Source organism: Pseudorasbora parva, chromosome 10 (assembly GCF_024679245.1).
Source record: "Pseudorasbora parva isolate DD20220531a chromosome 10, ASM2467924v1, whole genome shotgun sequence".
Taxonomy (NCBI): Eukaryota; Metazoa; Chordata; class Actinopteri; order Cypriniformes; family Gobionidae; genus Pseudorasbora; species Pseudorasbora parva.
Window position 1 is genome coordinate 3,902,005 of NC_090181.1, and position 12,341 is coordinate 3,914,345.

A 12,341-nucleotide genomic window follows, 5' to 3' on the forward strand; every position below is an offset into this window, starting at 1 on the left:
GTAAATTTTATGGACATTTTTGTGAGATTTAAAAATCTGTTTCTTGAAGCAAAACCAGCTGAGAACCACTATAGTCATAAAGCATTTATTAAAACCTATTTTAGAAGCAAGATATGAAACATGCACAAGCTGTCATACAGTAATCCGTCTGCTCCTAAAAACTGAACTCTAAATAGAGATCAATAACATAATTCATAATATATTTATGAACCAATAAGTTCACAGTATAATCAGAGCATTTAAATAAATTATTCATTTCACAAGCCAATTTAACACTATATACATATGCACTGTTATGCAAATATACATTCATAATATTTAGAATTATTATGTTATTAATAAAATAACCTATTTGTTATAAACAGACCATAGTATAGTGAATAATTGTAATAACGTTATCTATAAGTTATGACAAAAACGCAAAAACAGCATAAACAAAACATCAACACAGCGTGATTTAGGCTTTTACAGGCCATTTAAACCCCCAAATAAGCACTTTACTTTATATAAGTAATTTGACGCTCTTTATCCTAGTTTTTCCAGCATTTACGAAATATAAACAAACACCAAAAATGTCTGACTAACTTTTGGAGCAACAAGTGACCGCAAAACCGCACGCAACCAAACAGGACTCGTACACTTCATTAAATAAGACGTCAAAGTGCTCAAACACACATTTAAACGTCCAAATGCTTGTGATTTATTGAGATATTTTGAGTTTTAGCGTGAATTATAAGTTTTAAGAGCGCGCGCAGGCTAACACTGCTAACAACTGTGAAAATGGATAGTTTTAACGGCTCTTTGCCGCTTACCTGCTGGATTATCTGAGCTATTATATCCTTAAATTATAGCATGGGTAGTTTTTGGAGTATTAATTACGATTTTCCATAATAATCCGACATTAGGTGGAGTTTATTTTTTCGGGATTGACGCATGTTTGAGGTTCCTCGGGTCACACTCCTGCTGCTGCGTCACATCCGCTCGGAATACCAGAGGAAAGGTGAGCGGGATCATAATCATCCGCGGCTCTATTTTCTTGCACAACCATGGAGTTTGTGCGCTTTTTTTCCTGTTTCAACACATCCACGAGAACTGATTTTGATGGGGAACAGGTAGAAATTAATTTTAGATTTTTTTTGGAGAGGCAATATGTGGTCAGAGTTCGATTGAAGATTGAGATAAGATTAATCAATTGAACAATAGTGCTGCGCCTCGATACAGGGCGCGCGTTACGTCAGGTGCGTGGAATGCGTGGAATGAGAGCAGCTGCTGTAAAGCCATGTGAATAATAACTGCACATTACCACACTAAACACACAGTGCTTTCTGTTTTTACAGTGATAAACAAGACTTAATTATCTTTTTAGGATTTGCGAGTTTGCGTTTTGTTATATTTGTGCCTGGTGTTATAGTTTAAAGGGTACATAACACAGTGTCTGCCAGTCTCATGTTAATCTTGAGTATCAGTAGAGTAGTGTTGAGCCTTCATAGCTCCTAAGAGTCTTTAGTTTGATCATATTCATAAAAGACAGATACACTACCGATCCGAAAACAGCCGAGCTCGTGGAGGCGTGCAGTGGGCGGAGCTAAAGAGACAGGAGCACACAAACACACACACGCACACACACACACACATCACGCGATTATCCCTGGATAACTCTCTATTGACTATACGTTATTGCTATGTGGGTGGTGCTATATTACCGGTGGTGTTGTTCACATTAAATGCACTTACGTGCCGATTGCCAACAAAAAAATACACATTTGATTCAGTTTCACTCACCAATTGAGGTTTCCACTCATGACTGGGAACCAACAAACACACACACTTGCAGAACCCCGGAAACACAAACTGCATCCACTTTTCCCTTAATGCTGGGTTATTTGGGAAGCTAAACAAGGTGATCTTTCCCTTACACCAGAAACACACTTCTATAGTGACATTGTTAATCTTGTCTAAAAACAAAATGGCAGTGCCGCTGACGGCTCCCGTAAAAGTGAGGGGTCTTTTGCGAATGAGCCGGCTTTCTTGTAAGTGAACGTCGGGAGCTGGCTTGCATATCTGAAGAGCCGACTCTATTTTTTAATTTTTTTATATAGCCTATATTAAATTATTATGAAATAATAAATGATTCAAATTTCATTTAAAATAATAGACTACCGCTAATTCAAAGAACAACAACAACAAAATTATATAGGCAAGACCCACACACATTCATTTCGACTGTCTAATCAGCCTCACATTCTGTTCCTGTCAATCACGCGGTGTCAATCAATTATACTGCATGAGGGAGGGCCGAGTCAACTCTGTCTCACAGGCTGAATCCGAAATCGCCCCCTTAACCCTCATTCACTATTCCCTATGTAAGTCCACTTTTACAGTTCACTGAGTGAATGAAAACGAGTGAATGAAGTCGGACAGCCGTTGTGTGTACATCGGTTGTACACTCGTTATTGCGGTGCAATGTGAGATTGAATAAGTGCACTCGATAACGTCTAGTATGGTTTCCGACACCACTACAAATAGCTGTCCCCTTAAATATGCCCTATTTGAGGGTATAGGGGGCGATTTCGGATTCAGCCACAGTGTGTGTGTGTGTGTGTGTGTGTGTGTGTGTGCTAGTTATACAACTAGTGATAGTGCATAGGCCTATTCTATAAAGTATAATACTGATCTGCCAACATTGTCGCTATATGATAAATTAAAATAAGCTGATAATATCACCGTTTTCTCCCGAACGACTGTACAGCCAAATCAAATTTTGTTGCAATATTGTCCTGTTTAATATTAATATTGTCTGTGAGCATTTAATTAAACTTAGAAAACATGTTTAATGAACGGTTATCAGCTGATGTGATTCAATTCCCATAAAGAATAAACATGAACCAAATGTAATTGCAAAGCATTTTATTATCTATACGCTATTCCATACAACAAAAATACAGCAGTCAGTAAAAGTCATTTGAAATATAAAAATACATGTGATAACACAGTATAAAGTTTTTCATTTCTCAGTAGTTAAAAAGGCAAAACACGCAGTAGACAATTAAATCAACAGGTGCTAAGACCATGTCAATTATATTGTGTTTCAGTGTAGCAAGAATTCAAAGTACACACAACTGTTAAAGCCACTCGTGATCCCTGAAAGACAGCTTTATTATATCTACTAAAGCGCTCTATATGAATACTGCAATTTTAAATTTTTTATGTGCATCGTAAACAAAAAAACCAAGTAGACTGGCCTCTCGTTATTGATGGTTTTGATGGATTCCTTAATTGGAATTTTGTAACTGTCCAATAAGTATATATAATAATATATATTTTTAATTGTGTATGTGTTTGTGTGAGTGTGTGTGAGTGAGTGTGTAAGTGTTCGAGTGTATATGAGTGTGTATTTGTGTGCGAGTGTGTGCAAATGTGTGTGTGCGTGTATGTGTGTGTGTTTGTGAATGAGTGTGAGAGACTGTGTGTGTGTGTGAGTGAATGAGTGTGTGTTTGTATAAGTGTGAGAGTGTGCGTTTTGTGCGAGTGTTCAAGTCAGTGTGTGTGTGTGTGTGTGAGAGTATGTGTGTTTTTGTGAGTGTGTGTGTGTTTGTGTGAATGTGTGTGAGTGTGCCTGTGAGTGTGCGTGTGTGTTTGTGTGAATGTGTGTGAGTGTTTGTGTGAGTGTGCGATTGTTATTGTGTTTGTGTGTGAGTGTGTTTTTGTGAGTGCGAGAGTGTGCAAATGTATGTGTGTGTGTGGGAGTGTGCAAGAGTTAGTGTGAGTGAATCTGTGTGTGTGTGTGTGTGTGTGTGTGTGTGTGTGTGTGTGTGTGTGTGAGTGTGTGACTGAGTGTGTGTGTGTGTGAATGAGTGTGTGTTTGTATAAGTGTGTGAGTGTGCGTTTTGTGCGAGTGTTCTAGTCAGTATGTGTGCGTGAGTGTTTGTGTGAATGTGTGTGAGTGTGCGTGAGAGTGAGTGTTTGTGTGAGTGTGCGATTGTTAGTGTGTGAGTTTGTTTGTGTGTGAGTGTGTTTGTGTGAGTGCGAGAGTGTGCAAGTGTGTGTGTGTGTGTGTGAGTGTGGGAGAGTTAGTGAGTGAATCTGTGTGTGTGCGTGCGAGTGTGTGACTGAGTGTGTGTGTGTGTGTGTGTGTGTGTGTGTGTGTGTGTGTGAGTGTGCGAGACTTAGTGAGTGAATCTGTGTGTGTGCGTGCATGCGAGTGTGTGACTGAGTGTGTGTGTGTAACAAATACAAAATCTCTAAAGATGGACGTCTTTCAAAGTTTAAATAAACATTTAAACAAAAATCCACTGTGTGAAGTATATCACTGTATATGAATACTGCAGCTTCACAAACTAACGCAGTAAAAGTCACAGCCAGAGTTAGAATCTTAACCGGACTAAATAAACAATAAACGCCAGAAAATTATGAGCAGAGCAATTCAGGAAAGTACTGAATCCTGCACATAACATGCTGAAAATACTGGAATGGCTTGGTATATCTGTCGATTCCTGTAAAACACACACAGCCTTTTCCTTTCACACCATTAAAAAAGTAAACCTGAAATCCTACAGAGACACACAGAGAAATCGTGAGTGAATCAGAACTCATCATCACTGACGTCGTCTCTCGTCTGCTCCGGTTCAAACACTTCCTGTTGATCCTTCAGCATCTCAGACACACTTAAAGACTCCGCCATGATTTTCCCAAGTTCATCGACCTGTCCTAACACTTCATTATTGGCTTCGGTGATCCTGAGATTTTCTTCAGCACAGGTGAGCTGTTCGTTGTCACTGAGGAAGATGTGACTGAACTCCAGGTCCAGGCTGTGTTTAACAGCAGGAGTGACGTCCTCGCTCTGTCCTCGCTCCTCGTTTAACCCGTGATGAAGAAGATAATCAACATCGGCTGACGGAAGCCGTTTCAAAGGAGTGTAGGACTCTTCTGCACCCAGAGACGGGATGGAGGCGGCGGGAGGAGTTTGCAGGTCCTTCTGCAGGGTGTCTAGAAGGTGCCGCATTTTGTTCTGTTTGGCATATTAAAGAGATGTGAGCGTTTGACGTCATGAGCTCTAATCAAAGCCACTTTAAAGTCAGTGATACGCAGGGAAGGAGAACTGAGGAATTCTTATTTATGTAATTTCATGTGATGGGCTCCAAAATATGCTTGCAATTGTGCGAGTGTGTATGAGTGTGCGAGTGTGTGTGTCTGATTACATGTAAGTGTGTTTGTGTGAGTGAATGAGTTTTTGTGAGTGAGTGTTTGTTTGTGTGTGAGTGTGTGTTTGTGTAAGTAAATGAGTGTGTGATTGTATGAGTGTGAGAGCGTGTGTCTTGTGTGAGTTTGTGTGAGTGAATGAGTTTGTGAGAGCGTGTGTTTGTGTAAGTGAATAGATGCGTGATTGAATGAGTGTGTTTTGTGTGTGTGTGTGTTTGTTTATTAGTGTGTGTTTGTGTGCAAGTCTGTGAATGTGCAAGTGTGTATTTGTGCGCGAGTGTGTGTCTGTGTGAGTGTGCAAATGAATGTGAGTGTGTGCTTGTGTGTGTGAATGAGTTTGTGTAAGTGTGTGTTTGTGTAAGTGAATAAGTCTGTTTGTATGAGTGTCTGTTGTGTGTGTGTGTGAGTGTGTATTTGTGCGTGAGTGTGCAAATGTGTGTGAGTGTGTGTTTTTTTAGAGTGTGTGTGTGTGGGTGTGCAAGTGTGTGTTTGTGTGTGAGTGTGTGTTTGTATGCGAGAGTGTGCAAGTGTGTGTGCGAGCTGAGCAAAAAATAACACAATATTAAATTCTTATTTATTGAACTGTTGTATAAAAATCAGGTGCATTTGCACTCATGCTATTCTGGACAGAAAATCCAGATTGCTACAAGTGTTGTATAGCTTAACTAGTCATGATGTAAATATGAGACAAAAACACAAAAAGTGTCTTTTTCGCCCCACATATCAATAATGAGGAAATAGCTTGTGCTTTACCTCATTTTAAGTCACTTCAGGCTAAATGTAAAATAAATGTAAAATCCTCACCTCGTCTAATCGATGTCTGTTCATGTCAATGTGCCGTTCAAACACTCTCTTCAGCACCCTGTAAGAACCGTCAGACTGATGATGAGCACCAAAAAGGGACACAAAAATGCCTTTCAATCTGCCTTCCTACATTAATAACAATCTCACACACCTGTCAGAGAAAAGGCCCTGCATTAGGATCTCATTCGTCACGTCTGTAATGAACTCCAGGTACATCAATTCTTCCTCCCTGGTGAAAAGAACAAGTTCAGAAAGTGACTCGAACATGAATAAAGTGAAAATGGATTTTTATTATGAATGTATTCTTGTGTCATATCAAATACATCATTATTTATGAACATCTCTGCTATGCTGAAGGAGAGACAGGAACTAAGCATTGCTGACAGACTAATTGGTCCCCTTTAAAAATATTAAGTGGATTTTTAGCCGTTTTAAATGTCATATTAGTGTTATATTTCATGTATTTCAGTATTTCATGTATCCAGGATACTCACTCTGCTGAAACTTTTCTCATTATGGGGGATCTCATGCCTTCTGGTGAAACCCTGAAACAAAAAGTAAAGAGTATTTTATCTTGTGTATAAATGTGTAAAAATGCAAAAGCCAGAAAATTTACTATATATGTAACTTGAAACGTCTGTCTCATTTCTTTTGGTGAACTCATTACATTTTCTTGGTGGCAAAAGTGTGCCAAGTGCATTTTTAATGATATACAAAAATCGGTCATGGATGTTTACAGCTCAATCTGACAGATGGACAGACAAGAATGCTTTTGTTTTTTACAATCATATTTTTTTTTTGTGCCAGTGTAAACGCAGCCATATTAAATGTGCAGAGCTGTGGGTCCCAGAGATGCATAAACTCTACAGGTCCAGAGGAGAATCAAAGGTAATCAATTAAACTAAAAGGGGAGGAGACACCTTCATCCAATGCTGTACAAAATGGCAAAGCCAAGCACTGGTGTGTGTTGTGGCATTTTTGACAAAGTTTATTATGATGGAGTTTCTGAAAGGTGTCTTAGTGGTGGCTGTGATTGTTGCATTTGATCTGCCTGATGCATGGGGAAGTTTGAGCTACAGTCAAAGTCCAAGAAGCATGGGGCCAAAATCAGATCCAGCTTCCAGAGGTCCTGCCCTTTCTCCTCCAGGGCTCTGGAACCCTTTGAAAGTTCCTCAGAGTCCTTTGGGTTCTGCCTCCAGAGGCCTTGCACAGGACCCTTTTGGCCTTCAGGAGAAGCAGCTGTTGCAGGGTCCCGTGAAGCCTTTGGATTGGAAGTATCCTGTCGTTCCCGAGGTGCAGAGTGAGTTGGCGGTGAACTTCCAGTTGAGGCAACCCGTGACTCCCAGCAGCGTAGTGGTTCAATGCGGAGAGAACCGGGTCCTTGTAGAGGTCCAGCAGGACTTGTTCAGCAATGGTCATTTGATCCAGCCAACTGGTCTGTCTTTAGGTGGATGTCCTGTTGTTGGTCAGGACTCTCAGTCTAAGGTGCTCATCTTTGAGTATGAGTTACAGGACTGCAACAGCGTGCAGATGGTAAGAACTCCTAAATCTTAATCAGTTTGTTCTAGTTGAGGATCTCCAGTCCTCAAAGAGTGTCAGTTCACATGGCTGTTGTATCTGAACATTTTAAGAAACATTTAGAACACACACACGTCTGTGAGGAACAGTTTTGTTTTAACTACGTCAATCTCTTCCAGATGAATGAGGATGAGCTTGTCTACACCTTCTCTCTTACCTACACCCCTGAGGCTCTTGCAGGTACTCCGATTACCCGGGTCGAGGGTGCGGTTGTCGGAGTTCAGTGCCACTATCAAAGGTAAGTGGTCTCCAACTTTCATTGGTTCTTGTGCAAGTGGGAGACCATTTAATGGGTCCTTTAATGAACCGCAGGCTTCAAAATGTAAGCAGTGATGCCTTGAGGCCAACATGGGTCCCTTATGCCTCAACGGAGATTGGTGAAGAAGCCTTGGTTTTCTCCCTGAAGCTCATGATGGGTTGGTAGAGGTTTTTAATAATTCTTTATCCTTGTGGCTGTTCCTAAAATGTTCCCCTTTTTTTTTTCCGTAGATGATTGGTCCTATCAGAGGCCTTCATCCCTCTATTTCCTGGGTGGCGTTATTAACATTGAGGCATCTGTGAAGCAGTACAATCATGTGCCTCTGCGTGTGTTTGTGGACAGCTGTGTGGCCACTCAAGTGCCTGATGTGAACTCCCTTCCAAGATATTCCTTCATTGAGAATCATGGGTTAGGTCATTGTCCTTGATACTAAAGGACTTTTTTTGGTTGCTCTTGTTAAACTGTCATTTAATGTCAACCAACTGGACTGTATCTGTGACTCAGAATTGACATTCATGGTTTGCTCTTTGTGCTGACCTCATCAGGTGCTTTGTGGATGCCAAGGCTACAGCTTCCAGCTCCCGCTTCATGCCTCGGTCCCAGGCTGACAAGGTCCAGATCCAGCTGGAGGGATTTGTGTTCCAGGAGAGCTCCAGTCCTTCTGTATGTACTACACATATCATGAGTAAATTCAACTTCTCTTCCCATCTGCTTTGGTTTTCTGACTTGTGTCATCCCTTGCAGATCTACATAACGTGTGTTGTGAAGGCAACTATTGCTTCTGCACCCAGTGACGCTCGGCACAAATCCTGTTCTTTCACCAATGGGTACGTTGCACTTTCTTATTTTAAAGCTGACTTTGCTCATGATGAAGGTGGTGTCTTTGTCCTGTTGCAGGTGGTTTGCTGCTGATGGAAATGACCAAGTTTGTGGTTGCTGTGACTCAACATGTGGTCCTGATGGTGGACTTGTTGCTTCTCCCTATGGAGGTTAGTATCTCTTGCTACTTCTAAGGTTGCTTATATTTTAAGTGCTCTAACCTGGCTCTTCTCTCTAGGTGTTCAGTGGGAAGGCAAGGCCACACTTGGTCCTGTGGTGGTTCAAGGGCAAAAGAAAGTTCCTCAATAAAACTGACACCAATTTTCGCTTGTATCTGACTTGTTACAGTTCTTTGTCTGGTTTAACTGCTTTGGACTAGGAAAGCGTCTCATTCTGCCACTGGTAACCCTGACAGTCCTTCTGTACCATTGCAAGTCCCATATAGCATAAAACCATGGTGTTCCAGAGTTCTCTAGAGACTTAAATTCTGACCCATTTAAACACTGCTCCATGGTTAACTGGCATATGCTTTTGAAACAATCAGTTCACTCTTTTTAGTGTTTTAACAGCAGCATTCCTTGTGTAGAAACATTACCCATGATGCTCAAGAATTTGGCAAGCAAATCATTCCAAAAAACACTCTACTAAATGCCCTGTACCATGAAGCGCTGCAGATATGCTTGCACTGGTATCTGTCTCATATTCCTGTGCTCTCAAAAGGCTTGTTTGACTTCCTGCAGCAACGCACAGACTGATCGGCGGCTGGAATTGTCTGACTTGAGGTTGCGCATATGCCAACAAATTGCAGAGACTCAAGCAGCCAATTGGCGCATCCTGTGCCACTTCTCGAGTGCCTACGTGACATGGCTATTTCATGATTGGCTGGATTTACAGTATGACTAGCACATTTATTTGGTCCCCTTTAGTTCCGCTACTGCTCTCAAATCTGGGGGGGGGGGGTGAAATGCTGTTTCATGCATACTGAGCTTTTTACACCTTTAAAGACTTGGATTCCCATCCTAAACATAGACAAAGTTTCAAAAACTAATGTTGGACGTTTGAAGTATTTCTGTGTTAAAAATACTCCTTCCGGTTTCTCACAAGTTTCGGCAAGTTTTTTTCGAGTATGGGTCTATTTGACGTTAAATAGAGCGGAAGGTCCTTGTATGGGCTGTACGGGCTCTTCTCCCGGAAGGGTGCGCGTGACTAGAGGGAGAGAGAGGAAATGCACGCTGTAAACAGTCTCTCAGGTGCAGATCCAGTCGTCCGTGAACACTTATGTCGCGCCGCGCTCCACTTTATTCCTATGGGTGACGTCGAGCGACTTCAACGCTTCAGCACAGCATTCCGGGAAGGCAGCGCTGCATTTGAACCGATTTGAACGCAGAAATGACGGGAAGCTTCAAGGCATCGCTTCAGTCGCGTCGCAAAGTGGATTTCCACGGTCACTGCTGTCACAGGACTTCACCAAATCATACCAAAGAAGTGTTTTTGACAGAGCGGTCCTGCTTTGGAAGATGCCGGTGAGTAAATCAACTTCAAATGTCTCTGCTATTGGCTACCGTCGCATGAGTAAACATCAGTAAACGATACGATCGCGTGCTTCGTCATTCAAATGCGCTAACAGTTACTCCATTGTTGTTCTGTATAACGTTACACTATTCTGACTCTGACGTGCAAAACCGTTTTGCTTGCTACCTCTAAGGTCTAGTCACATACAATAGTCCATAAACCGAATCATGTCCTCATAAACTGCACACAAAGGCCCCTAAATACAGTACATACCACAGAGACGGACATCCTGATGTTGCCGTTTCTCCTGTTCAATTTATTTCAGCCTCAGATTTGATTGTGGATCATTATCTGTATTAGCTGAGATAGATGGGTTTCTCCACGCTTGAGGACGTCACCGCTTTGCGCGCTTGTCATTCTTTAGCTCCGCCCACACGATATGCCTCCAGGCGCTCGGTTTTTTCCGGAAAGACTCGGTACAGCCCATATTTCTTTTATAAATATGATAAAACTAAAGACTTTTCGGAGATATGAAGGATGCAATACTACTCTATAGGTACTCAAGATTGACATGAGATTGACTGAAACTGAGTGTTTCACCCCCCCTTTAAGCAGTACATCAAGTATTACATAACTATCATGTCTCTGAAACATTTGTGCATTTGGTAAATATTACATTTCACTCCATCTGTGATAAATGATGCAAACACAGCATGAGCATCACTATGGGAAACAGAAGGTGTCTAACTTCATGATTCTGTTTTTAGCTCCTCCCTGACTGCACGCTGCAATTCTCGCCGATCAGTTACATCCAGCCACATTTTTTTAGTCAAACACACCTAAAGTATGTATATGCATATTATGACCCTTAGGGTACGTGTACATTAGCCTGGCTCCGCCCTCCTATGTACTTCCACTCAGTTTTCATTCTCCTTCAGTACTATGTCTGGGACTGCTGGATTTTCTCCGAACAAGTTTTACCGGTCAGAGGGAGTGGCTAAGAACGATGATGTTGATGTGGTGCACTAGTTTGAGTTGTAGTTCAGTAATGTTGGTGGAGAAAGATGCGAGCTAAACCATTCAGTCCGTTGTAGCACCGATGCTGAATATCCAAGTTCAAGTTCAAGTTCAAGAGTTTTATCTGTCACATACACAGTTATACAGAATACAACCGGCAGTGAAATGTAAACAGGTCCGCTCCATGGACAGCAAATAACAATTAACAAAAAAAAGCACAATAAATTATAAAATAGGGATAGGATAAAATAGGAATAGGATAAGGTGCTATATATATACATATGTAGAATTATGAATAAATCAAGTAAAAGAAATAAGAGATTTGGAATAAAATAAGTGAGATAAAGTAAACTGGAGACTATAAAAATAAATCTGTGGATAACAGAAGTGCAGGAGTGTAATGTGCAAACAGCATTATAATGAGTAGTTACATGAAACACAAGAATAAAGTGCAGTGCAATATCAGCATGTGAGTTTGTTAATACTGAAGTGAGGTGAAGTCACATGTAGTTAAGTGACAGCGTTCAGGAGTCTGATGGCCTGTGGGAAGAAACTCCTCCTGAGTCTCTCAGTTTTGGCCATCAGGCTACGGAAGCGCTTACCAGAAGGCAGCCGGGTGAAGTGGGGGTTGGCCGGGTGATTAATGTCCTTGATGATTTTTGTAGCTCTGCCTCTGCATCGTTTGATGTAGATGTCCTGCAGAGACGGGAGAGCTGACCCTGAGATGCGCTCGGACAAGCGCACCACTCTTTGCAGGGCTTTGCAGTCGTGACTGGTGCTGTTACCATACCACGCTGTAATGCACTGAGTCAGTAAACTTTCTATCGCCCCTGAATAGAAAGTTTTCAGGATAGCTGGTGAGACCCGGAATTTCCTCAGCTGGCGCAGGTGGTACAGTCTTTGCCTGGCCTTTTTCACCTGAGACTGGATATGTGCAGTCCAGGTCAGGTCCTCGGAGATGTTGACACCCAGGTATTTGAAGCTGCTCACTCTCTCTACTGGTGTCCCGCTGATCGTGAGAGGGGAATATGACCGCTGCTGTCTCTTCCTGAAGTCCACAATCAGTTCTTTGGTCTTGTTCACATTCAGAAGGAGACAGTTGTCTTGGCACCATGATGTCAGTTGCTCCACCTCATCCAAGTATGCGGTCTCA

General features: G+C 41.7%; 3 protein-coding genes across 7 annotated transcripts in view; 1 reads left to right on the forward strand and 2 right to left on the reverse strand.

The window, feature by feature from the left end:
* Window positions 1-968, reverse strand: part of ptpn21 (protein tyrosine phosphatase non-receptor type 21) — a 51,563-nt gene extending 50,595 nt beyond the window's left edge. For all 4 annotated transcript variants that reach the window (XM_067454902.1, XM_067454901.1, XM_067454900.1 and 1 more), the window contains exon 1: window positions 813-968. The gene's annotated coding sequence lies outside the window, so the exon portion shown is untranslated. The remainder of the gene's footprint in view (window positions 1-812) is intronic.
* A 1,980-nt stretch (window positions 969-2,948) lies between these two features.
* The window catches only part of spata7 (spermatogenesis associated 7), a 68,886-nt gene continuing 59,493 nt past the window's right edge, over window positions 2,949-12,341 (reverse strand). For both annotated transcript variants that reach the window (XM_067454904.1, XM_067454903.1), the window contains exons 8-11: window positions 6,498-6,548; window positions 6,155-6,232; window positions 6,004-6,061; window positions 2,949-5,008 (exon numbers count right to left, since the gene is read on the reverse strand). In XM_067454904.1, the coding sequence (XP_067311005.1) occupies window positions 4,583-5,008; window positions 6,004-6,061; window positions 6,155-6,232; window positions 6,498-6,548 (613 nt within the window). In that variant the 3' untranslated portion in view covers window positions 2,949-4,582. The remainder of the gene's footprint in view (window positions 5,009-6,003; window positions 6,062-6,154; window positions 6,233-6,497; window positions 6,549-12,341) is intronic.
* LOC137090911 (zona pellucida sperm-binding protein 3-like) lies at window positions 6,672-8,992 on the forward strand. Its single transcript, XM_067454911.1, has 8 exons — window positions 6,672-7,536; window positions 7,701-7,819; window positions 7,894-7,997; window positions 8,071-8,248; window positions 8,386-8,503; window positions 8,585-8,667; window positions 8,738-8,829; window positions 8,898-8,992. Exons 1-8 carry the CDS (start codon window positions 6,997-6,999, stop codon window positions 8,966-8,968), a joined length of 1,305 nt encoding a protein of 434 aa, XP_067311012.1. The 5' UTR covers window positions 6,672-6,996; the 3' UTR covers window positions 8,969-8,992.

Bases quoted from the DNA above. Each gene is read 5' to 3' on its own strand.
- LOC137090911 (XM_067454911.1), top strand. From the start codon at position 6,997: ATGATGGAGTTTCTGAAAGGTGTCTTAGTGGTGGCTGTGATTGTTGCA. The intron at 7,998-8,070 runs GTTGGTAGAGGT...TTTTTTCCGTAG, and splicing joins CTCCCTGAAGCTCATGATGG to ATGATTGGTCCTATCAGAGG. The intron at 8,668-8,737 runs GTACGTTGCACT...GTCCTGTTGCAG, and splicing joins TCCTGTTCTTTCACCAATGG to GTGGTTTGCTGCTGATGGAA.